General features: G+C 40.2%; 2 protein-coding genes across 2 annotated transcripts; one reads left to right on the top strand and one right to left on the bottom strand.

The window, feature by feature from the left end:
- Positions 1-11,220: 11,220 nt before the first annotated feature.
- On the bottom strand, positions 11,221-20,163 carry rnf180a (ring finger protein 180a). The gene is made up of 4 exons (XM_054731552.2): positions 19,321-20,163; positions 13,488-13,737; positions 12,265-12,390; positions 11,221-11,630 (listed from the first exon to the last, which is right to left on the bottom strand). The coding sequence occupies exons 1-4, from the start codon at positions 20,161-20,163 to the stop codon at positions 11,422-11,424; spliced, it is 1,428 nt and encodes a 475-aa protein (XP_054587527.2). The 3' UTR covers positions 11,221-11,421.
- htr1aa (5-hydroxytryptamine (serotonin) receptor 1A a) lies at positions 19,978-24,610 on the top strand. The gene has a single exon (XM_015972860.3). The coding sequence runs from the start codon at positions 21,798-21,800 to the stop codon at positions 23,076-23,078; it is 1,281 nt and encodes a 426-aa protein (XP_015828346.3). The 5' UTR covers positions 19,978-21,797; the 3' UTR covers positions 23,079-24,610.
- Positions 24,611-26,756: the final 2,146 nt, after the last annotated feature.

Genomic DNA, 26,756 nt, shown 5'->3' with positions numbered 1-26,756 from the left:
TCTAACTGTTGTGTATGGCTTTGTTGGTGTGTTTATGTTGTGTTTTTTCATTGTTGCTCTTATTCTTTCCGTTATGCCTCTGATGTATGGTAGGGTTATCACTGGTTTTGGTTCTTGTCTTTCTGGGTTTCTGGTTCTTTTTTTGGGTTGTTCTTTGCTTTCTGTTTTTGTTTGTTGTTTTCCTTTGTTTATCGCCCATGTTCGGTACCCGCAGGTCTTTAAAGCGTGTTGTATGTGTTTGTCTTCTTGTTTACGGTCTCTCTCCTCTGTTATTATGTTTGCTCTGTGATATAATGTTCTGATTACTGACATTTTGTGTATGGTGGGGTGTTCTGATGTCCATAATAGATATTGGTCTGTGTGTGTTGGTTTCCTGTATGTGTTTATGTTTAGGGTCCCGTCGGTCTGCCTGGTGATTTTCATGTCCATAAATGCTATGCTGCCTTCTGTTTCTGACTCATAAGTGAATTTTATGTTGCCCGTGTCGTCAATATTGTTTAAGTGTTGTGTTAGTGTTTCTGTTTGACCTTTTGGTATGATTTCCAGTATGTCGTCTACGTAGCGTTTCCATAGTTTTATTTTGCAGTTGGGGGGAGCGGTGACTATGGCTTTTTGTTCCAGGTCTTCCATGAAAAACTCGCACAGGGTGGCTGATAACGGGTTGCCCATGGCGAAGCCTTCCAGTTGTTTGTATATTGTGTTGTCGTATGTGAAGTAAGTGGAGTTAGCTACTAGTCCTATCAGTTGTGCTATGTCGTCTGCTGTGAGGTTTGTCCTTTTGTGTAAAGTTTTGTCTTGTCTGATTCTGTTAACTACTATGTCTATGGTTTTTTGGGATGGTGTTTTTGTGAACAGGGATGTGATGTCATGCGAGATGAGTATGTCGTTGTCTTCTATTGTAATTTTCTTTAGTTCTTTTGCCAATTCTATACTATTTTTGCAGTGTTGGTCTGTATTTCCTAATAACGGGCTGATGATTCTGCTGATATCTTTTGCCATCTTGAGCCAGGATTCTCTGTAGGTTTCTTCCTGTTAAAAGGGAGTTTTCCTCTCCACTGTCGCTGCATGCTTGCTTAGTATAAGGATTTCTGTATAGTCACTGACACTCGTCACTGGCGAGTGTCAGTGACTTGATGGAATTTGCTGGGTTCCTTATATAGGAAACATTATTTCTGATTGGCTTAATGAACTGACCTGAATTGGAATGTTTATTATGTGAAGTGCCTTGAGACGACTCTTGTCGTGATTTGGCGCTATATAAATAAACTTGAATTGACTAAAAATTGAATGGCTTTTCTTCAAATCAAGGTTCAGCACATAATTCATAATTCACAATTTGCAATAACATATACAAACATGACAGGAAATGATATACTATAAAATCACACAATAAAACATTTACAGCTAATAATGAATGTTTTTAAATTATTTTTTTATTCAATACATGTTTATATTTTATGTACTTGTGAAGCACCTTGTGATTATTTATTGGTGCTATAAAACAAATCCATTATTATTCTACTCCGATAAGCACCGAGGATAACTGAAGGTAAAACATACTTTTAACTTTATTTCTTGACAAAAAACATGCATGCAGAGTTTTCCCTGCATCATTTTACCAAGGTGTTCTGCCTCATCATTTTCCTTGACTTGCCTGGGAAAATCCCAACCCCTGCTTGCTGCAGTTGGAAACATTTTTAAAACTAGGGGAAACCCCCAGATGTCTAAATTAGTTAACTCAACAGATCTTGGGCCAGCCAACTACAAACAAATTATAATTTTAAAAAAACGCAGCTTTGATGATCACACGATTTCGGTCAGAAAACAATAAATAATTCAGCCTCATTTTTTCCCCCCCTAATTTTGTGATGTCCCAAACAGGGCTTTTTTGAAACAACCCATTTTAGGCACAGCATTCCTAAAACCAAACACTGACAAAGCCAGTGGTTAGACTTTTTTTTCAGTGATGTCACAAACATGGAAATTAGAATAGAACCACCTCTCCCCTGCAGGTGAGCAGCTACAGGAGAGGATCAAACTCCACTCTGACATCCCCCAAAGATATCAGAGCTTCTAAGCTTATAGCAGGGTATGGGTGGGCGTGGCTAGCTCCAGCTTGTTTTATTAAAATGACAGAACCCTGAAATGGCTCATTCTGGAGGGTACTGAAAATTTCAAGAACAAAGGGCTCGACACACGGGAGGCGGCAAACGACCGCGATCAGCTAAATTTGTCGCTGTCGCTTTTATTACCTGACACACGGGAGGCGATCCGCGGCAGCGGCCAACGGCAAAGCCGTCTACGCATTCTGTTCCATGACGAAATTGAAACTTCCGTTGTTTTGTTTGGCTGTGTCAGGTTGGAGGGAATTAAGGTTATTTAAGCGGTTCAGAGTTAATAAAGTGGTAGATATGATGTTTCACAAGGTGCTGCTAGAGTTATGTGAAATCTTACTTCTGATTTTACTATAAAACATAATAATAATCAACTTCTCCTCCATGTTTGCTCGGAGGTGTACGGAGCATCCTGTCCTCTCATTGGTCAGCGAATGAAACCTCCGTTGATTGGTCCTCCGAGCGACAGCGATGAAAAGTTGAAAATGTTTCAAATTTCTGGGATCGCGTCGCTGGGTTGCCTGCAGGACACGTGCACGAGCGCAAAATTTCACACGCACGTTTTTCTCGTTTCGCTTATTAGGAGGGATCCTCGATTATCGCTTTGTCGCGCATGTCTCATTGAAAATGAATGGAGGAGAGGCGATGTCGCCTCCCGTGTGTCGAGCCCATAAAACTACTTTTCATATATAAAACTATTATAACTTAAGAAAATTAAATCAAAGTAATTCCATTGAATCAATTGAACTGTGTTTGTCATTAACTTGTTTGAATTAGGCCAAAACAAAAACCAAATATTTAAAATCTAAACCTTTTGCTGCTGTGAGGTCTTTTCCCTCTGAAATCCACTTAGCCAGTCTTCATGCGGCTCTGAATCACCATCTACTCTTGTCCTCCATGCAGCACATTCAAGGTATTTTTGCTGAAATGCATTTGTTCTTAACCCTCTGGAGGCAGGCGTTGCAGATTTGCAACGTTAAAACGTACCTACCTGGTTACTCCACATACGTATTTCATGGGCATTTTTTAACTCAGAAGGACTTAGTTGTTCGTCCTTTCATCAAAACTTATTTTGAGCCTGAGAGGGTTAAGGTAATGCAACAGGCTGCTGGTTTAGTCACCACTAATGCTCAGGCTCTCTCTAATAGGTTTGTTTTATTTTACACTTTATCGCTGCCCTGTTTTGATTGCGCTAAGAGCTCTTTTGACAGCATCTCTACCAAACACCCACACCTGTCTGTGTAACAGCCTTTTAGTCATTTGCCCAATTACACATGAGCATCTGAAAAAGAATACTTACACATGCATATATTTTAGAACGAAGTTTTAATTCCTAGCCACTTTTATATCATTATAGTGTTAAACCTTCACATCAAAGTCTACGAGCATCATTTGAATCCTTAATTATTTGATTTGATAGAAATTCACATGATAGCCATTTAGCAGACTCATTTATCTCAATATTTTACGTAAGTAAAGAACTTGTGAAATTTGGTGTGTTCTCTGTGTGACTCAAATGTGTAGTCGTGTGACTGAAAAAATGTTTCCAACCATGGCAAAAAATGCGTTTCTGGAGATCTGGCTGCAGCAAAGACTGATCAGATGTCACGTTTTACTTAATTCAGATAATTTCCAAAGACTCATTTCTTATATAACGCAGAAAGGAAAAGCAGATTAGTTTACCTAACATATATTCATCAAATTTGGTTGACCATTGAATATTTTAGGTTTACAACTTCAAATCAAATAATGTTAGGTTAAACTAAGTAAACACACACGGTTCTCCCAGTTTTTATCCAAAAAACTTAAAGGTGTTGAACACTCATTACGTCCATCCATTTGCTTTATGCTCTAGTCCAGGGGTGTCAAACTCATTTTAGCTCAGGGGCCACATTGAGGGAAATCTAGTCCCAAGTGGGCCGGACCGGTAAATAAAAAAAAAAACTTCTGATTTTTTTTCTTTGTTTTAATACAATCAATATAAAACAAGACAGGAGCCTGAGGACAGTGTAGTGCAAGTACAACACCTGAAGTGTACTTGAAAATTTGAAAAAAAAAAAATAAAAAAATCAATCAATAAATAAAAACATTCCTAAGTGATTCAAAGAGCTTACAGATCACATGGCAAGATCAGTTTCATGCAGCATATATTTGACTCATTTTACTTTACATCTTTTAGCTTTCACCAGCACATCAATATCAGAAGTCACATCCTGAGTGGCGGCCAACTTCAGGATGTGATTCAAGTCCTTGTGTGAGCCTTGAGCGCATCTTTGTTTTATTTATACTCGTTACAGAGAAAACTTGCTCACAAAGATACGTTTATTTTCACTCTACATTGTAAAGCATGAAAATAAAGTTTACACAACCATCTCGCGGGCCGAATCCGGCCCGCGAGCCGTATATTTGACACCCCTGCTCTAGTCGGAATAAATGCTTCATGTCACACTCTGTGAGCAAACATAAACTGGTGCTTGGACGTGAAACTGCCTTCTCCATCGCGAGTCGAGATCACTGAGTCCATGAATGTTGATTCACAGTGTGATGTAGATCTGTGAGGATTTTCAAATCCTAGAGTTTCACCGTATGTTTTCCATCAGAAGGTAATGCAGGAGATAGGTGTAGGAGACTATTTTCAAGTTCAACCTGCATGAAAAACTCCGAGTGACTTACATTCTAATCATTATAATTATACATTGTACATTATAATAAGAAATTATCATTAAAAATTTCCTTCACCTTTAAACTTTTAACTCGCTGGTCAAATGTGGTTGTAGTGACTTAATTGTAGGTCACAGCTGGGTGGAGGTGGAGAGGTGTTTTTTGGTGCACTTCAATAAGCAATTCCAAACGTTATCTTGCTTTGATGATCTTATTTATTTTACTTGTGCTGCCTTTATATTATCGTGCTGTTGCTTTAGAAGTACAAACAGAATTACAAAGAATAAAAACTTTGCATCATGGTGCGGCGAGCTGTAAAAAAAATGTGCACTCACCCCGCCACCCGTGTTTAATTAGCTCCCGAAAGCACCTGTCAACACACCTTTATCGTTTGTGTAATTTGTGCAGGTCGCACCCATATAATTCTAACAGGCAGTGCCACCATCACCACAGGTGTAACAAGAAAGAAAGAAAGAAAGAAAGAAAGAAAGAAAGAAAGAAAGAAAGAAAGAAAGAACAAAGAAATGGCTTCTTCAGTGGTAGAACACTTTTTGTCCCTTATTATCTTACTAAAGATGTACTGAAGAAAAAAAACTGAAAAAATAGAAACAAATAACATGTAGATGGGCCGATAAAAAGTTCACTATCAGCATTATTATCATTTTAATATAATTTTACATTAGTGTTACCTTATTTTATACACATTTACAGTCAAAAATGAACAAAATATTGCATAAAAAATCTATTTTTTCTATAATATCTTTCTTGGTGTAGAAGTTAAAGGGCTAAAGTATCACAAATAAATATCTAACTTCATCTTTACATTCTCTTTGAACTAACTTTCTCTTTTAAAACTAAGCGATTTACACGGCTTCACTATTTCTTGTGTTTAATTCCAAGAGGAAAATGACATCTAAACGCATCAGAAAAAATACATTTAGAGCTTAATGTAAGTCCGTAAATGTTCAAGTGTTCAATAATTTTGCCACTTTGTTTTTATGACTAGACCACAAAAGAAAACAGACTCCTTCTGCTTTTTCATCTTGATGTTGTTAATGTGCATAAATTGGTTGCTGGCTTTTAGAGACCATTTGTTCTCGCTTGCTTCTCCAACCACAAAAGGAGAAAAAGTGCAGAAGAAGCTCTGAATAGATTAGGAGTCAATTCAAAAGAACAGTTGTGGTTTTCCTGACGTCTAAAGTGAATCATGTAAGAAGATACTTTTTACTCTGGATTAAAAAGGTCACTGAGTAAAACCTCTGAGACGGTTGGGCTGGTTTATTACAATAGATATGACCGTTTGGGTGTGTGTCCATTCATTTTATCTCCAGAAATCACTTGAATTTAAACAAAAATAAAAAAGAAAATGGAAGTCGGATGCTGCTTGGATTGTTTATTAGAGGTTTTAAAATGCACTCATGTAGAATTTACAGCTGCAGAAATCAAAAACAATGCTGAACAGTCTGACGCTGTTTGCTCACTAGTGAGAGTAATATGGATAAATCTGAATTTTGACTTATTTTTAAAACTACATCAGCATAAAAATATTGTTCAGTCTAACGAAGTTTAACTCACCAATAATGTAAGTTTTATTTTCCAGTAACAGTCTTCTAGGTTCTTTCATCAAGTCCTGAATTGAAATGTGTTTGTGTTAAAAAATACATTTGAGATCAACACTTCCTTTTTTCAGCTGCAACAGACAAGTTCATTGTTCTGAGTTATCTTTACTCAATTCAATTCAATTCAATACAAGTTTATTTATATAGCGCCAAATGACGACAAGAGTCGTCTCAAGGCACTTCACATAATAAACATTTCAATTCAGGTCAGTTCATTAAGCCAATCAGAAATAATGTTTCCTATATAAGGAACCCAGCAAATTATATCAAGTCACTGACTAGTGTCAGTGACTATACAGCAATCCTCATACTAAGCAAGCATGCAGCGACAGTGGAGAAGAAAACTCCCTTTTAACAGGAAGAAACCTCCAGAGGATCCTGGCTCAGTATAAGCAGCCATCCTCCACGACTCACTGGGGATCGAGAAGACAGAGCTGACACACACACACGCACGCACGCACACACACACACATGCACACACGCACGCACACAAAGACAAGTAATGTGTCTATAGTTATATTGTGATGTCTTAGTAAATATTCTATTTGGTGAAAGATAACTTTTATTGTTTTTATCCTAGTGGATCTATAATTAAATGGATAAACTAGTTTTAGCACATCGCACATCAAGGAAAGCAAAAAGTTATTATCAGGAGAGGGAGCATGTTTTAGTGGTTAGCAGCAGTGTGCTAGACGATAGCCTCCATGAGGCCACCACAGCTCAGCAGAACGTCATTGTAGCTTCTTCTGGGGAGAAAAACACTTAGAGAGAAAATAAAGTTAACAGCTGAAATTGCAGAAAATAGTACAGTTAAAGAGCAGATTGTAGAAGAAAGCAGTAGAGTGTGAGAAGTGGTCAGTGTGTCCTGCAGCAGTCTAAGCCTATAGCAGCATGACTACAGAGATAACTCTGGATAATCTATCCAATTTAGATGGAGGCATGTTGGATGCAGGGCAAGGGAGAGCCGTCTTTACCGACTGTACACTCCACTTCCCTGTACTCCCCCACTTGTCCAGATTTAGGCTAACATCAGATTTTAACCATAGGCCCTATCAAATAAAAATGTTTTAAGCCTAATCTTAAAAGTAGACAAAGTGTCTGCCTCACGGACTAAAGCTGGGAGCTGATTCCACAGGAGAGGAGCCTGATAACTAAAAGATCTGCCTCCCATCCTAAGTTTAGATATTCTGGGAACCACCAGTAGACCTGCAGTCTGAGAGCGAAGTGCTCGGTTAGGAACGTATGGAACAATCAGATCACTGATGTATGATGGAGCTTGATTATAAAGAGCTTTATATGTGAGAAGAAGGATCTTAAAATCTATTCTGAATTGAACAGGTAGCCAATGTAGGGAAGCTAAGACAGGAGAGATATGATCTCTCTTTTTAATTCTCATCAGAACTCTAGCTGCAGCATTTTGGACAAGCTGAAGACTTTTAACTACATTCTGTGGACTTCCTGAGAGTAATGAATTACAGTAATCCAGTCTTGATGTAATAAATGTATGAACTAGTTTATCAGCATCACTCCTGGAAAGTATGCTTCTAATCTTAGCAATATTCCAAAGGTGGAAAAAGGAAATCCTACAAACCTGTTTAACCTGGGATTTGAATGACATGTCGTGGTCAAAGATAACACGAAGGTGCCTTACTTTGTTCTCGGAGATTAATGTAATGCCATTCAGGTCAGGCGATTGGCTAAGCAAGTTCCTTTTCTGGATTTCTGGTCCAAAGATGAGAACTTCCGTCTTGTCTTGATTTAAAAGCAAAAAGTTTAGAGTCATCCAATGTTTTATGTCCTCAAGACAAGCCTGTAATCTACCTAACCGATTAGGTTCATCAGGGTTAATGGATAAATATAACTGAGTATAGTCAGCATAACAGTGGAAGTTTATCCCATGCTGTCTAATGATTTTACCTATTGGGAGCATATATATATATAGTAAAAAATAATTGGTCCAAGCACTGAACCCTGTGGTACTCCGCAAGTAACCCTGGAATATGAAGACGATTTGTCATGTACATTTACAAAATGAAATCTGTCAGACAGGTAGGATTTAAACCAGCCTAACGCTGTTCCTTTGATCCCTACAACATGTTCAAGTCTTTCTAAAAGAACATTGTGATGAACTGTGTCAAAGGCAGCACTGAGATCTAACAAGACTAGAACAGACACAAGGTTCTTATCTGAGGCCATGAGAATACTCCAAAATATACACTAATTATTTAGAAAACTAGATGAGAGAAGAATACGTCTAAATGATATTTTTACTTTTATGTTGTTGAGTTTGCTCCTGATGGCAAAGGCACAGACGCTGTCCGTGGTGCTGAAACGCTACCATGCAGCACACCAACTCCAGCAAGTTTTTAACACTCGAAGTTTTTGTAAATGATTTCATCATGAAAAAAACTAGAAACAAATATGATAAAACCTGGTTCATGTAGTAGGTACTACAGCCTGTGCTTCTTAAAAGCAAACCCCTAAGCTGGCTATTGATTTTGGCTGAAAAGGATCTAAACTCCTGAGACCCGAACTTGTTTTTGGTGATTCAAAAGAAAAAAATAATGCTAAACATTACAGATTAATCAACACTCATGAATGTGAGCTATAAATAAATAAATAATAAATAATGAAATGTTAAATTGTACAAACTTCTGAAATAAAGAAGAAAGAAAACAGAATAAATGGAAACGTAAAGTCTATTTCAAGTTTCTCAAAATAATAAAAAAGGTCTAAGTTGAAGAGAATAAAATGTTATAGTGCAAGAAGTCACTATTCACATGTAGACGCAGTCTCAGGAATCTAAAGTTATAGATGGTTATAATCAAGTGACTAAATTCTACATATGGATTATTACACTACATAAATTTAAACAGTTGTAACAACATAAAAGCAGCATTATCCCAACAGTAAGTATAGTTAATAAACAACATGTTGTTTACAAATATTCTCCTTTTTTTGTAATTTTAAGGGACATTTTTCTTATGTTTTAATAAAATCTCCTGTTTGTAAAATTATACCAAAGTATTCTCTGTTAAAAGCAGAAACAGGTAATTACTACTTAAAGACGTTGTCTTCATTCTGTAGCAACATTTGAGCCTGTTTTAGTTTCTGCTGCACATGGAATCCATTTCCCGTGACTCCAACGTTCGTCTCCTTTGGTTGGTCTTTTCTTAAGCTGCACCGTCTGCACTGTAACTGTTTTTTCTTTTAATGGTTTTAATCTACTTTTATTTGTGTACTTTTAACTTTTCAATCTGCTGGGTTTTTTGTACCCAAAAAGCAAATCAAACTGCTTCTGTGTCTGGAATGTGTGCTATAAATAAAGCTGCCTTGCCTACATTTTATCAAATCAAATCAAAGATGCTTTATTAATCCCAGAGGGAAATTAGAGTTTCAGTACACACATGGGCAAGACACAGGACAAGAATTGGTGACTGTGGTCATTCGCAACCCTGAGTCGCGCTACCTTAATAGCGATAAGAGGGTTACATGAGGGTTGGTTCAGGTGGAGGGAAAAAAGGCACTTCAGAGTTACCCTCCACCGGGAGGGCAGCTTTGCTCTGCAAATTAAAAAAAAAAACTCCTCAAACAGATATGCAACAGACTTCAGACAACACAACATAAGTGAGATCGTGCTTTTGCTGTTGCAGCCCCAAAACTGTGGAACGAACTTCCTTTAGAGATAAGACAGGCCAGTTCCTTATCTGCTTTTAAGGCACTCCTGAAAACACACCTCTTTACCCTGGCTTTTAATACCTTGTGAGATGTTGGTTTCTATTTTTTATTTTATTTTAGCTGTTTTAGGTGATTCAAATGCGGTTTTATCAAGTTTTATCAAGTTTTTATTTTTAATATAGGGCTAGTTTAATTTTATGTATCATGTGTTTTATTTATCTTTGCTGTTTTCTTTCTAGTCAATTGTTTTAATGTACTTTCTGTACAGCACTTTGTTCCTGTGCTGGGTCTTGTAAAGTGCTTTATAAATAAACTGGATTGGATTGGATTGGATAAGTGTCCACTAGGTGGGGTGGTGGGTTGGGACTATCCCCACTTCAGTTCCTGCAGCCACAATAAGCAGCGCATGTCACTTCAGTGTGGATAGGGGGGGAGCATTGAGGGTTGGAGGGTTGCAGTGACCCTGGAACGTTTCAGTGGCCTTCCCGCTGTCCCGCCCAGGCTGGGATAGGAGACAGAGTTGAGTTGCCATAGCGACGGCACATTCCACATATCTTCTGAGGGGGAGTTTTTGTTGTAGCCTTGCAGGCTCAAGGACGCCAGATTCCGATTAAAAATTGTTTTGGGGCCAGACAGAGATAATTTCCTCTCTGTCTTACAGTTTGTTGGTCCTCAAACTCTCAAAATCCCAATAATGGACATTAAACTATCCCAGTCCGTGCTGATTCGTCCACTCTCTCCTTGATGTCATCCATCTTTGTGCCAATTGAATGACACTCGGCCAAAGTCCCAAGCTTACGATTCATCTCGACAATTATGTGAGTCTGTGAATTCACAGCGCGCTGCAAACCATCTCTGAGCTCCGGGATCAGACCAATATTCCTTTACAGCTCGTTAATTTTCCGGTGTTGCAGCATCAAACATAAAGAGTCCTTTGTGTTACAAACAGTGACTTTTTTCTTTGAATTTTAATTGTACAAAAATGTAATGTACAATAGAATAAAACCAGTTAACGTTTCAGTATAAAAGCCTGCATTTTTCAAATAAAGAAAAATTTGATTGTGTTCAGATCAACCAAGGAGATGAGGAAAAACCAACGTTATAGAAGCGTGTCAATCATGTGGAGCCAGAGAACAAAGAACACAGCATTCAAATGTCCACAATTTCTCTGTTTTATTGAGAACGAACAAGCTGGCACACGGTTGTTTTCCCTCCATCACACCATCTCACCTGCAGGAAATTGCCTCATTGGGTCTTCAGTAAGCTCATGTTTGACTTTTTCTCCATGAGTCATCTTTAAACTTTAACCTCAACTGTTTCAGCGCTGAACTATTACAGCTTCCAGGAAATTAGAGAGATGGGAAGAAAATGTAGCAAAGAAAACAGAAAATAAAGAAGCCAATGATCCAGTTGGCAGAGTAGATGTAGATGATGACCATGTCCATGTCAAAACGCCAGCCTCTAGAGTCGTCCTCAAAGTCCATGGTGTCCAGGTGGTAGCCTCCTTCATGGGGGAACTGGCGCCTCGGACCTGAGCTAAACGGTCTCTGGAAGCCTGCTTCAGAAAGGAAATACCATTTATTCACACTAGTGTTTTGTTTTTAATACACATTTTAATAATGTTTATTTTGGAACATTAAAATATTTGTTTGCATATTTGGGTAAATTTGGGTATTTTCGTGGCAAAAAGAACAGCTTTCCTTTCTTGACTAGGTTTCATAAAATTAGATATAACTGTAATATTGTTATTTGTTTGTTTTAAATTTCTGGATAAACAAGCAAACAAACTTTCCAAAAGCATGTTGAATGCACGATGAAGCAACATTCTGTGACATAAAACAAGACGGCGATGCTTTAAAATAATTTTACTTGGATTTAGAGGCGTAAAATAAATGAAAATGTTCAAATCTTTCATGTTGCTACAACATTGGGCGATTTCCTAAAATCCCTGTGGATTAGAACCTTTTCTAACTGTAAAGGTGGCAGACAGCTGCTGTAGTCTACAAACTATAAAACAAAGTCAATCATGTGTTTAACCTTCTTTTCTTTGTTCAACGTCGATGCCTCATCACAAAAGCAAAACCCCAAAAACTAAAAACTAAACTCGGAATATTTAAACATTCCAATTATTGGTCACCAAGTGCTAATTTACCAGCTGCCAACACTTTAATCCCACCAACTGAAAAACTTGCCTCCAAAGATGCGCAAGAGCTTCCTGCAGCTTGGGAGAGGCCACTTCGCACAAGACGCTTTCTGAAAGCTCTGCTTCCGTGAAAGGAATTCCTTTGGGAAAAATGTCTTTACTGTTTGGTTCAGCTCTGGGAAAGAGAACAAGACACAAACTTCAGAGTATCATCAGTTAGCATCTTAGACGTGCGGTCTACTAATTTATTCGATACATTTGCAGCGTTCTCTAATGTGTGCCTAATGAGTCATTTTACAAAAAGAAAGAGCAGACGCTCCGGTTCTGAGACACAGAAGTTTGCTAGTACAGATGTGGGTTGAAAACAGCAGGATTACTCATTATTATTATTATTATCAATGATACGCACACACATCGCTTCTGATTGGCTAACAGAATGCGTTCAGCCACGTTACAAAGTCATCACCAAGAAACTCTCTGCTCTCTTCTTGCTGCAAAAATAAAAATAAAAATGCCTTAATGTGGGCGAGCGTGAGCCAAGATGAGCGAAACCACGAATGCTAATTCACAGTGTGACATAGATATGTGAGGATTTTCAAATCCTGGCATTTCACCATGTATTTTCTATCAGAAGCCAACACAGGAAATAGGTGTAGAAGACTGTTTTCATGTTCAGTGACTGAATATAATCAGAAATTGTCATTAAAATTTTTTTCAGTTAACCACTCCTTTAAAAACATGAAATCAAGTATGATTTAGGATACATCCCTATCACCTGTCACGCTCTTGTTTTGTTTGTGAAGGATTCAGGATTCGATAAACAACAGTTGAATCAGGTGGTTTAATCGTTAACAAAAGCTCTTTTCTACAGTTCTGATGAACGTCTTGTTCACGACATTCTGAGTCCAGAAATAGGAAACATGAATCATCGAAGCTCATAACTTATTCACACTTTTGTCAAATCAGACTATACCATAAGTCATCAGGGATGTAAATGTGCAATACTCAGTTTTTACTTGTGGAACAGAAAAGTAGAGCATCAGAGTAGACCGAATAAAAGTGATCCGATTGTGTTTGATGTTGTTTCAGTGACTCATCTGGCGTGAGCTGAGCTAAAGGTCTACCCTGCTGCCTGCAGGACATCTGCAGCTGGGCCCTCTGAACATTCTGCAGCTCAGACTTTTAATCCGTCCAAACATAAAACTAAACACACAGAATCGTTTGCATTTAAAAGAAATACATATGCATGCAAGTGCCATACGTCTGCCTCACCCTTTTGGAAGAAGACGTGTGTGATGACGGTTCTGCAGAGCGGGCAGGGGGTGCTAGCGGGGCTGTTCTTGGCGAGTGTCCTCAAACAGGGTTCACAGAAGATGTGGCTGCAGGGATGACACATGTAGGGACTGAAGTACACGTCCAGACACACAGCGCAGATGAAACCTTCTCTGCCTCTTGCGTTCATGGCCTCATCGTCCTCACTGCTGCTGCAGCTGGTGGTGGTGCTCGGGTTTCCTGCTGAACTCTAAACACGGCCAGGAGAAGAATTTAAAGCGTTGGTGATGAGTGAACAATCATCTGCTCTTGCAGATCAACATGGTCTGATTCAACACAAGGTCTAATTTTATCTCTAAAAGCTTGATAGGAGCCAGAGATCAGGCCTCTCACAAACTGTTTCAGGTGTCAAACAAACAGCAACGCAGGTAATAAACACATTTAACCTTTTGAGGCTGTTGCTTTTCTCTCTTTCACCCTTTTTAATGAGTGTTAACCTTACTGATGTTCACCTACACGGTATAATATTACGTGTGAGGATGCGAGGGTGTTAGGTGTTCAGAGGACACAGATACATTTTATTCCTTTTACTTTTCCAGCGCAAATAAAGTTCTTAATTCACCTTGACAAAGCTCCTTAGTTTTACTTTCTCAGCAAGAATCTGTTTTATTTTCACTCGTTTTATAATTTCCTCCTTTTATGGCGCTGTACTGCATCTACCACATCTCAGTAGTCGACTCATCTCGTCTCCTGTGTGCTTCTCCCCCTGAATCCATGCCATACTTCCCATCCCTAAATCCAAGAGTATGAAGTCCCCACCACCACCTTGTCCTCCAAAAAGATGTGTCAGCAGACCCGCAGGGAGATTTCAGTCTGCAGCTCCAGCGTTTAAAGAGCCTCGGGGTGTTTCCAGAGTAATTACCACTTTCTCACCCAAGGGGAGCTCCAGGGACTTCCTCGCAGCACCGCTCCTGCCTTTCAAGGTGTGTCATTAACACGGCGAGGAGAGTGCCCTGGGCTCAGAGCTCTAAGGTAATCATGGACCTCGATGCTCTCCCGTGGCAACATGCACTGAAACATGGCAGCTTTGCCCTGGTTACGGTGGATTCATAAATACACAAAACACAGCCGAACTGTAGATTAAACCTCCAGGTTACACAGGATGTAGAGAGGTTTAGGAAGCTAAACCCAGATTTGAGTGTGATTTATGTTTGCATGTCTGGAGCTGCTGATCTGAGGTCTGTCACAGCGATGTCTGCTTCTAAAACTGAAGCTAAAATCTCCCGTTCTCTCAGGATTCTCTGTGAATACTCTTTGTGCACCTTGAGCAAAATGACTGTGTGGTGCATTTAATGTGCAGTCAGCAAATTAGAAGCATAGCTTAGATTTTTCTCTTAGTTTATTTAATTGCACATGTAGTGATAAATGTTCACCAAAATGCAAATAATCAGTCTTGTTTAGTCACGTTCATTCATGGAGCACTTTAAATACAATGCTGTCGCCCAAAGTGCTGAACACATTAAAGCCTAAGTTAATTTTAAATTACAACAGAAAATTAAATAAAATCTCATAAAATCCAAAACAGGACTAGATTAAAAAACAGCTAACAGTTAGTAGACACAACTGACTATAGGCAACAAGGCAAAAGCGTGCATGGCTAAAACCAGAGACAGAAAGTCCTAAAACCAAGTGTAACAGAATGAAATGACTGTTTCCTCCTCTCCTCTGACACAGAACTAGTCTGCATGAGATATGGTCTCAAGGTCTCATGCGTTTGCTTCTAACCTGCTTCTTTCCAGCTCAACAGAAGAACGAAGAATGGACTCTTTTCTTTTAATTAATCAAAGAACTCTATTTTAATAAAGCTAATCCATCCAAGTGTTAGTCAATAAATAAGATGTGACCAATCTGTGAAATCAAAATATTAATTACTTTATTATAATCCTATAGAATATGATGGTACTATAACTTTAAATGTTCCAACAGGACTGATCTCACGTAAAAGACATGACACATAACTTTCACTGATCCAATCAGAATCTGCCAGATCTGATGGAGGCGTGGTTTTGATGGTGCTTGGTAAATCTGTCAACTTTCATTCGACCATAAACCAAAACATCCGAAGTATAAAACTATGCCCACGTCATCTTTAACGCCAGTTCTAAGCGTTCTAGAGAAGTTGTCGGAGTGGCCAATCCGTAACTTTCCTCTTCAGCCGAAAGAACCAACGACAAGCTGGAAAATTCGTTTTGTTCCAACTGCGGCAATGGTTCCTTTCAGAATAAAAGCTGAACCATCAAGACCCAGGCTCGGGTCTCACCAGACGCCAGTAAAATTGTCGTGACCCGGAAGTATCTCACAGACTTGTCTGGTCGGCAACCGCTGCTTTTCCTACCGGCTTCGGTTCCAGAGAAGGTCAAGCTGGACCTCGACATTCCTGATGTAACGGGGGCTTCCACCAGGGTATGTAGGCCGGCAAATGGCATAGAATGTGTTTATGAATCTCCTAACCAAAGCTTAGCGCGAAGACATCACCTTCATTTCCCATCAGAACTAATCCCTTCTTCTTTGCTGGTTCTGAGCAACATTACACCTCACCCCATTCACCGTCTCATCCACCTTAGTTACACCATACATTTAGTTTAAAGTCTGTCTAGTTTAATTTGTTAGTAATAAACTTTTAAACTTTTAAACTTGACTCTCTCTCTGTCATGTTCTGTGTCTCTTTGTTCCCCAGCCCCTCCAGTTCCCACTCCAGGTTCTCCTTCTGTGTTTCATGGTGCCCTCATGTGTCCTTTGTCTGCATCTCTGTTATGTATCTTATGTTGTAGCCCTTTAAAATCATTCCTCCCAGGTCCTGTGTCATCCAGTCATCCTCAGCCCCTCTAGTTGTAGCTCCAGCCTCTTGTTCCCCAGCTCAGTATGTGTGTGTGTGTGTGTGTGTGTGTGTGTGTGTGTGTGTGTGTGTGTGTGTGTGTGTGTGTGTGTGTGTGTGTGTTTGTTTTCCTTCCCAGTCAGGTCCGGCGTCCTTTCCTGCTCCTCCTCCCTGATTAGCTATTGCCTTCACCTGCTTCTCACCCCACACACCTGTAATTCATCTCCCTCCCATCCTCCCAGTCTATTTAAGCCCTGTCTTGTCACTCTGTGTTGGTTGGCTCATTGTTGTATGTGTCTGCGTTGCTCGCTCCCCTCTCGAGTTTCCCGAGTCTGTGCTCATGTGTGAGCTTTTGTTTGTTTTTGAGTTTTCAGTGAGTTTTTGAAAGTTAATCTTATTTTTGCCTTTGGATTTCGGCACATCCTTCTTAAAATAAAGGAATTTATTTTCTTTAACCACTCCTGCCTCGAGTCGTTCTGGGGATTCTGCATCTTGGGTCCAAACCTCCTGCTCTCAACATGACACTCTCTTCTGTTTTCTCTGAGTGAATATGAAGCTGTTATCTAATCCCGGCATTAAAAAGTTCCAATCATCTGGTTTAAATAACCTCACAGATCCGTAAGGTGGATTTCATATTTCCTATGGAATCCTACGCCTTATGGCTTATTAAATAACACGTAATTTAAATTGTAACACAAGACTAAAATGCTCTCATAGAGTATTAAAAGCAATAGAGTAAAAAATGTGTTTTCAGAAATTGCTTAAAAACCACAAATGATGACGCCATCCTAGTGTAGATGGGCAGAAGATTCCATAAGGTTGGAGCTGCTACAGAAAATCCTCTACAACCTTAAGCCTAGCTCCGGGAACAACCCAACTATGTTGGTCAGTTGACCTCAGACAGCGAGACTGAACATAAGGTGAGAACAAATTAGAGAGGTAGATTGGTGCAAGGCCATTTAAACACTTATAGGCAAGAACCAAAATCTTAAACTGAGTACGGAACTCTACAGGGATCCAGTGGAGAGAGGCGAGAATGGGCGACACATGCTACCTTCGACCAGTCCCAGTGAGAAGGCGAGCAGCCACGTTCTGAACAAAATGCAACCGTGAAAGACGTGCTTGACTTACCCCAGATATAGATTATTGCAGTAGTTCAAATGGGATGTAATGAAGGCATGCATTAATTGAACATTTTTGGGGAAATTTAATGGCTACAATTTTCTAATTTAGCTTTTTTTTGTCCCCAGTGCTGTCATTTTTCCATCAGCTGCCTGCGTGCACCTGCTTCAACCCAGATCAGCTGACCATCTGCTTTTGGCTGAAGTTCAGAGGAGATCAGGCATTTTCACAAGTCACCCAAAACTTCCTGTTTTTAAATCTCATTTTTCCAATGGCTTTTGACACAGTACAAAGTTTATGCCACCATTTAAATATTTTACTTTCAAATAAATGTATTTATTTTATTTTAGTGTTTTTATACATTTTTTTCTTTTAATTCTGTCGTGCTGTTGTTTTTGCTCGTATTGTTGTCTGCGTCTTGTTCGTTTCACTGTTGAGCAGCGCTTTGACTCACTTGTTTAAAAGATATGAGAGGAAAAACTTGCAATTAATTCTTTCAAATAGTTCGGACTTTGCTGTTTTGTTTAGTCATTCCATTTCTAGTTACATTCGTTGTTAGCTTCACTGTTTGTTTGATACTCATATTTTGTATTTTGCTATTTGTTAATATTTTTATTTGACTTCTTGAGGATTTTTCATCCTTTTAAATTTTCTTATAAAATAAGAGCTTGTTTCCTTTATGACATTTATCATTTCTCAGCTCATCCGCCCTCGCTATGCAAGAGAACCAGAATGCCATCACAGGCTAAAAAACTTTCTGCAGACTTTGAATGATGTTTGTAACCTTTTACATCATAAAGATGGAAAAAAAGAAAGTTTTTTTTAATGTAAACCCCTAATAGGGTGAAACTTTTTGAAAAATGACCGTCTGTACGTCTGTTATGATCAGGAGAAAACCGTTACCATCCAGCAAAAAAACTTTGCTGCAGTCCTAAAAGTTGAATACCAGTTGAATTAGTACTGATATTCTCACAAATAACATCTCATTTGATAATAAATAATTGAGCTCAAAGGGATTTCTCAGAGTAAACATTTTAAGCAAAAGTAATGATTTACTTTTGCTAAACAATTTTTCCTGTTGTTAACTAAATATGTAAATGAAATGATAATTATTGTGCTTATGCTTGGATTTTTTTTTTCATGCTTGAATGAACATACCAGTTTTAAATAAATAAGTAAATAAAAAAAAACATAAATAAGGTGCCTTCATTTGCTACACATGTATAGTATTTACATCACGGAGGAGCACTGACACAGCATCTAATAGCAAAATTATTTTTTTACTTTAATGAATTTTAAAAAGAACACAAAGATTATAAAAGTTTCAAATCTACTAATTCTATTCCTCTCTTTGTCAGTCCAAATGATTTTAGACCACCAACGTGACTGCAGATCAGCGGCAACCAATCAAAACTGAAGCTGCTCTTTTGTCTGGTTGCTTGTGAAGGGCTCTCCGCCCGAGCCTCATCATGCAGCTAATTCAGATGTAACCCCACTTTAACACACACACACACACACACACACACACACACACACACACACACACACACACACGCACGCACGCACGCACGCACACACACAGAAAGCTTTTACTTTGTTTTTGCATTTTGCTTCCATCTTTTAAAAATGGACCTCCAACTAGCTTGATAAAGTTTTTTAAAAGAATCTGAAATAAAAAGTCTCAGGGTGTCACTTTAGACTTTGTTGGATTCTGTTGGGTTCTGATTAGGACTCACATGTCCCTTTAATTGGGACTCATATATTTGAATGATAAAAAAATTATCTCACTGTATATTTTTGTTACATTTAGTATAAAAAGTATGACGTGTGGCTCACCTGTCGGCTTTCCAGCTGTTGACTTTGTCTCCATCTTTCTCTCCTCCTCTGCCTCCTTCTCAGACTCTTCATCCTGCTCCTCTCCCTCCTGCTCACCCTTCTCTCCTCAGAGGGAAAACAAGGCGACACCTCAGCCGAGATCACGGTCTGGTTTGTCACCTCTGTCCCACCGCTTCCTTCCTCTTCATCATCAACCACGTTGTCCTCGGCCTCGTCTACCTCCTGCTCAGCCTCGGAGACAGGTGGGATGTGTGTTTGACCTGAACTGTTTTGTGATGAGCTCTCAGATGCTGCTCCAATTCTCACCTCTGTCCAGAATGAATCTGAATCTCTGGATTGTGGGTGCAGGTCTCCTACCAGTGGCCTTGGCTGGGCTGTAGATCTGGTTTTAATGGCATTTCTGGAGAACTGGGAGTTTAAATGGGACGTCTGAGTGAAGGCAATGCCCTGGGGTTTAGGCCAGGTTGGTCTCCTCTCAGTGCTGTTTGATGTTTCTCTAACTTCCACAATACTGTCAACTCTACTGCTGCCATCTCCAAGTGATTTTTCCACCTTTCGTTGCCTTTGTCGAGCCGTCTCGTTGCCACCAGAGAGTTCAAGTTTGAAGCTTTCTTCTTCTGTTTCTCGACTTTCTTCTCTCCATCGTCCTTTTCCGTGCAGAGTAGGTCTCACCAGCTGCTCCACATTGCTCGTCCTTCCTTCTCCAGCCAGGTCGGCGCTCCTCAGTCGAGGTCTCACTGCCTTCACACACACGCTGCTATTTTCCTCACCCTCTTCCTCGTTCCCACCTCCTCCAGTTTGGTTTGAGCCAGCTAAAACAGAAGCTCCCATGTGGGAACTCATGATAGAACATTAAAGCCTCTCAGTCTCCAGCCAATCACATCTAATTCAACCAAACAAACTGATTTCATCCCTTCTATCCATCCCACGGTCTTCCTTCTTAGTCCCAGTTCCTTTGAAAGGGTAGATTCAAGCTCCCTTTTTGGAGAGCTGGAGGGACTTTTCCAGTTCAAAGGGGATGAATGATGCCGCTCTCTGGTCTGTCCTGTCCTGTTCCTGTCCATGTGAGTCCCCTGGGGCATTCCACACTGTTAAAAAAGTCCCCATTGCAGGCCCCATTACAATAGGTGCCCCATTCACAGCCATGCTATTGTTCTGTGCATCCTATAGAACATTCACTCTGAACTCACAAAAATGAGGTGGAAAAAGCCAGCGCAATGGGTTTTCCAGATTCCAATGAAAAGTCAGCTCTTTTTTTCTCACACTGGTTAATAATCAGGGGGGAAAACATTAGTTTAAGCACATTCTTATTAAAAATCCTGTTTCTCTGGCCTATCATTGACATATTGTTTATGATTAATTAGCTTTACATTGGTGCATTCACATTAAAATCTCCTTATTGGTTACAATGTGAGGAAATAATTTTTCTTGGTAAAAAAAAATGACATATTAAGTGCAGTTGCAGCATGAATGCACGAATGCTTTGACTAGACTCCAAACAACTAATTTAAATGGACATTGAATTTTCACTATCTCTCTGACCGCTACCTCCATCTTCACTGGGAGGTCAGCCGCTCCACAAAATAAATAAATAAAATAAAAATAAAAATAAAAAAGCCTAAAGCTCAACTGCAGTTACTGCAATACACACAATGAGCAGCAGATGGCAGCAGTGAGCCTCTGTGGTCTTCAGTGGAACTGTCCCTGGTCCTGAAATATATTTCATTTTCTGCGCTCTGGTCATAACTCAGTTGAAAATACAAATCAGCGCCTGTGGAAGTTATGCATTTATTTTCACAGTAACTTTAAATGTTGGCATTTTAACTAAAAAATATTCAAAATATTACAATAAATAAAATATATTTACCCTGTGAATATTTCTATTTTGAGCTTTGCCTTATTATTACCATACACCAATTTTACGCATTAAGCATGAAAGAAGATTTAAAAAAATAAGCAAACTAACAAAACAACAACAACAACAACAACAACAACAATAATAATAATAATAATAATAATAATAATAATAATAATAATCTTTTCAGTAAGTCCAGTGTGACTAGAATAAAAGGAAAGCAGCAGCAACGCAGTGCCCTCTCCGCGTGTCTGTGGTGAAAAGCGCTGAAACCCGGAGCGCAAAAGCAGAAAACTCCTGGGTAACCTCCTCCCGGTCTGACGTACCCAAAGCTGTTGGTATAAATGAATTCACGGCATAGCCAGGTTCAGATGACTCGCAGTCCAAGTGAGCGCACCCGGCTGTCCGCACTCATGGGCTGTCACACGTGCACCAACCTGGTCGTGCACACTCACAAACTGTGCGTCATGCGTCCTGACAGCGACAGCGCGAGCGCGGTGATGGATACCGTGAAACGCACGGCATCAGCAGCATCAGCATCAGCAGTTTGACTTCTACTCATCTTTCCTCTCACGCACCCCCCACTGCTGTAGGAAAGTTTCCCCGTGCGTGAGGCGGCATTATGGATTTTACCACACGGAACAACGACAGTAACGCGACCAGCGGCTACCCTGAAGGGATGGACGTGGTTGCCGACTGGATCGGAGGTGAGAATGTCACGGGGTCTGGGCTTATCCCAGATCTGGTTCTGGCTTACCAGATCATCACCTCTCTGCTCCTGGGGGCCCTCATCCTCTGCTCCATATTTGGTAATGCATGCGTCGTGGCCGCCATCGCCCTGGAGAGATCTCTCCAGAATGTCGCCAACTACCTGATCGGATCCCTGGCAGTGACAGACCTGATGGTGTCGGTGCTGGTTTTGCCCATGGCGGCCCTCTACCAGGTTCTAAACAAGTGGACTTTGGGGCAGGAGATCTGTGACTTATTTATCTCTCTGGATGTTCTGTGCTGCACGTCCTCCATCCTCCATCTGTGCGCAATTGCCTTGGACAGGTATTGGGCTATAACTGACCCCATCGATTATGTAAATAAACGAACACCAAAACGAGCCGCACTCTTGATTTCCGCAACTTGGCTAATTGGTTTCTCCATCTCCATCCCGCCCATGTTAGGGTGGAGAAGCGCCGAAGATAGGGCGAACCCCGACGCCTGCATGATCAGCCAGGACCCGGGCTACACCATCTACTCCACGTTTGGAGCTTTTTACATCCCTCTAATCCTAATGCTGGTTCTGTACGGGCGAATATTCAGGGCTGCTCGGTTTCGAATTCGAAAGACGGTAAAGAAAACTGAGAAAGCAAAAGTTTCAGACAGGTGCGTGACAATATCTCCTGCCATCTTCCACAAGAAAACCAACGGAGAGAGTGGTGGCAAAGGCTGGAGGCGCTGTGACGAGTCTAAATGCAGCTCTCCGTGCGTAAACGGCGCCGTGAAACACGGGGACGAGGGCGAGTCGCTGGAAATTATAGAAGTTATCAGCAACTCCAAGACGCACTTACCCCTGCCCAACACCCCCCAGTCGTCCTCGCAGGGTTATGAAAACATGAACGAGAGAAACTCGGGTGCAAAGCGCAAACTGGCGCTGTCCAGGGAGCGCAAAACCGTGAAAACGCTCGGGATCATCATGGGAACTTTCATCGTGTGCTGGCTGCCCTTTTTCATCGTGGCGCTGGTGCTGCCTTTCTGCGCAGACAGCTGCTACATGCCCGACTGGCTGGGCGACGTTATAAACTGGCTGGGATACTCCAACTCTCTCCTGAATCCCATCATTTATGCCTACTTCAACAAAGACTTCCAAAATGCTTTCAAGAAGATCATAAAGTGCAAATTCCACAGAGCGTAAAAGCACAGCCCGGACAGAGCAGCAAAAACAAAACAAAAAATAACTCACAGACTTTCATTCAGGGACAGTTTATTTTTGGTGCATATCAGAGGAGTGTGTGTGTAAAAAGAAAAACACACAAATAAAATTAAAAAAGGACATCTTTGTTCCTAATGTACAAGCTCATGTTTCTTCAGTGTTGTAGCTATATAATCCTACAGGAGCCATCATTGTGCTGTCATGCAAGATCCGTCTTGTATTGATTCCATGCATTTTACCATGAGGCACGAAGGATTTCAGCCGCGCTCCATCATGAGCTTTGTAGCACTGAAACAATAAAAGCAGTCAGCTTGTCATTAAGAAATTTGAGTTGATTTTTATTCAGACAAAGGGCGAAAGAGAGAAGGAAAACACCAGCAGGCCTGCACCAAGCTGTCTCCTCATACATCTTCATGAAGGTCAGGTCATGAGGACTGAATGGTTCACTGTGTTGTTGAGCAAACGGCAGGAACAACTTCATTATTTGCTCTGGCAGGCCGCTCTGATGCTGATGGAAAGCGAGCAGGTTGTCACAAGTGGATCTCAGGGCTCTTAGCAAATAGATGTTGAATAAAACCAACTGTCTGGCTTGTAAATCCAATTTGACACTAAGAAGAAAGTAAAACTTTTTAGATTTTGTTCTAAACTTCAGAGGAAACATTGATTCAGGCCCTGCAAACAGTCAATGTCGCATGGACATGCAGATCTTGTTTATGCTGAGTCCATCGGCCCAGAGCACTTCTGTAGGTCGTCCAATAGGCCTCTGGTCTCATGGATGACAAAAGCCAATGCAGTAAAACATTCTGTCATTATTTTAGTCCTTAAAAAATAAATATGTACATTTTGTGCAAAATAAGTGAAACAATTAAAAAAAAGACCACATAAGAGAAAGAAGGGGAACTTCATGGCCAAGAAGCTGTAACTCCTGTCATCTGATACATAAATCCCGTACACAAATCCACTTACAGGAGATACAAAGATACAGACTGTCAGAGGAAAATAACTTTCAGGAAGAAGCCCGGTGAGCCCTGCACACTGCACAAGATGGGTGGCTATTTGACCTGTTGTCGTGGCAACACATCAATCCCAAGGCTTAGTGGGTTTGTTGGAGTGGCAGGAAGGCTGTGGGGCTGAGCACAGACAGGAATGTGAGACGCAGCGTGACGGTTTAGAGATGACAGCTGTGGCGTCCAGAGATGTTCTGGTAAAAAGTGTCCAGCAGGAAAACGAATTCACAGCTCTGCTCTGAGCTGCTGTGTTTGATTTTACTAAATCTTAATTACCAAAGGAGATAAGAAGGTCTACCTCTGCGTTTCTCATCTCCAGGTTCTTGTCGTCTCAAAAACAAAAAGGTTAATTTAGGAGATAACCTTCCATAATGAAGTTGCAAGCCATTAATGCCACCTCCAGTAATTATGTTCCTGCAAACAATGGAATATAAAACTGTGAATAATTCATAGCAAATCTATAATGTAGCTGTGGCTACAGTAAAGGGTTTGTGGTTGCACTCATGACCTGTGGATAAAACTTTTGTTTCACACGATCTGTGTTTGGTTTGAAAGTTTTAAATCACCTTCTTTTGAAGCTTTTCCATCACGCCCTGCAACCACAGTTAGTCCTTTCCCTCATTTAGGATAGAGAATATAGATATGTCTAAAGCTAGATGAAAGTTTTGTCAATAAAAAAGTAATAATTCATTCAAATCTAGCAAGAAAAGGCAAAGCTTTTAATGTCTAGGAGCGCCGCCCTGCTGCTTTTAGCTCCAGTTTTCTTCAGCTGGTACCTTTCGCCTCGGCGGTGTTTGATCTCCGTGCTCTCTGGGCTTTGATTTCCCCTCATAGACCAGAGACATGCATGTTAGCCTAATTAGTTATTCTAAATTGGCTGCAAGTGAAAGTCTGCATGGATGTCCGTCTCATTATGTGAGGCTTTTGATGGAGTGGGTGGTGACGCAACCGGGGTTTAGCGCTCGTTCGGTTGCAGCTTAAAACTCTTCACACAGTTAAAAAATAAACATGCTTTATAGGTTAATAGGTGGTTCTTAATCAACTGTGTTGGAGCAGGGAAGCACCTAAAACATGCCGGATGGTGGCTGTTGAGGACCAAACTGGTCATCGCTGCTGTCGAATTAACTTTTTTTTAAATATATGAATACAGGAATGTGTGTGTGTGTGTGTGTGTGTGTGTGTGTGTATGTGCCATAAAGAAAGTCACAAAACCCTTTTATTCCCACGCACTTTATTCCCCTTTTCTGTTTTTTTGTTGCAAAATAATTGCAATCAAAAGACTTTTGAGGAAATTAATCACAAATCTGCTACTTCTGTGCGATATTCTGACGAGCTCAGAGGTGTCCAAGTGGAGGACGAGCTCTGAGCCACCGAGTTTGTGAACCCGTTGGTGTCATTACATGTTGGTCACGATGAACGAGATTACAAAGCAGCTTTGAACTGTGCTGTAATATCAAAGGCTTGGATTGTGAGACTGCAACAATCCAACTCATTGTGGGACTCTTGAGTGATACATGGGTGGGTGTGAGGGTGATGACGCAAGAGCTTCAACCCAGAAACTGGGAGGAGAGATGTGGATCACATGACAGGAACAAAGTCAAATGCAGAGTTTATTATGTTTATTTGCTTTAAATATAAAATCTACCAGCATATGTTTGTATATGTACATAAATACCAACATTTTATTGGTAGAAGTTATTTTTTAATCAATTCAGCAGTTTGATCATAAAGGCTAGCTGCTCTCAGTTTAAAGCAGAAACACTTTTGCAACAAATATTTGAATCAGTGGCACTTTAATTACTTTTAGGGCAGGACATCTAATGAGGACTTTGCGCCCTGATATTTAGCTTGAATGAAAAATAACCACATTTTTTTATCATCCAAACATAAAACGGAAGTTTTTCTTCTTTTACAAACAGAAACTTAAACTGTGCAGACAGAAACAATTTTGCAATGAAATAGTAGAAATACAAATGCACCGCCAAATTAAAATCCCCCAAAACTATAAAGATATTGTAAAAAAAAAACATTTTTAAAAGTCAGACTTACTAAATGTATTTATTTGAATGAGAATCTTACAATAAAAATGTGAAGCGTTGGTAATATTTAAAGGGAAAAACATGGTGAAATTTTAGTATTTAAAGGGCAAGTAACACCTAAATCAACATGTATTTGCTGATAATCTGTATAGATGAATGTCTAATGGCGCTGTAGACATGTGTAATTGCAACTTACTTAAAATATAATATTTCAGCCCTAAACCGTAATTATATCTCCATTCTGAGGTTAAAACGCTGCTCCACATCAGCCACAGCTGATTGCTGTAGAGCTGCAGGGTGACGTTGTCTGTACTGTACTACGTGGCTGCACTGCACTGGAATCCCACTGAGTCTCAGCCGCATCCCCACCTGGCTCAACCACTCAACAGGTGATAGGACACGTTGGTGCTCTGACATGCTCACCTCCTTAAAAAAACATCCACTTCCCCTTTCTTCTAGTAATCGCGGTGAACAGGAAATCCTTCATGCAGCCAGTTTGTGTCTGCTCTTCTTCCGAGCGGTAAGTCTGCTCTTTGTGCTAGCGTGCACGTGCGAGTGGGCGCACACATTTCAACGACTCTTTTTGCGACTGAGAAACTCAAAAGAGCTCACTT

This window comes from Nothobranchius furzeri, chromosome 17 (assembly GCF_043380555.1).
Source record: "Nothobranchius furzeri strain GRZ-AD chromosome 17, NfurGRZ-RIMD1, whole genome shotgun sequence".
Classification (NCBI taxonomy): Eukaryota; Metazoa; Chordata; class Actinopteri; order Cyprinodontiformes; family Nothobranchiidae; genus Nothobranchius; species Nothobranchius furzeri.
Note: the sequence above shows the minus strand (reverse complement) of the source record. Positions and strands in the feature narration are given on the sequence as shown.

What these genes read in the sequence shown, in the direction of transcription:
- htr1aa (XM_015972860.3), top strand. Translation starts at nt 21,798, where the DNA reads ATGGATTTTACCACACGGAACAACGACAGTAACGCGACCAGCGGCTAC.
- rnf180a (XM_054731552.2), bottom strand. Translation starts at nt 20,163, where the DNA reads ATGAGTTCCCACATGGGAGCTTCTGTTTTAGCTGGCTCAAACCAAACT. An exon ending in AACAGCTGGAAAGCCGACAG is followed by an intron (nt 13,738 to 19,320) that starts GTGAGCCACACG and finishes GGCCGTGTTTAG; the next exon opens with AGTTCAGCAGGAAACCCGAG. An exon ending in GCTCTTGCGCATCTTTGGAG is followed by an intron (nt 11,631 to 12,264) that starts GCAAGTTTTTCA and finishes TCCTTTCTGAAG; the next exon opens with CAGGCTTCCAGAGACCGTTT.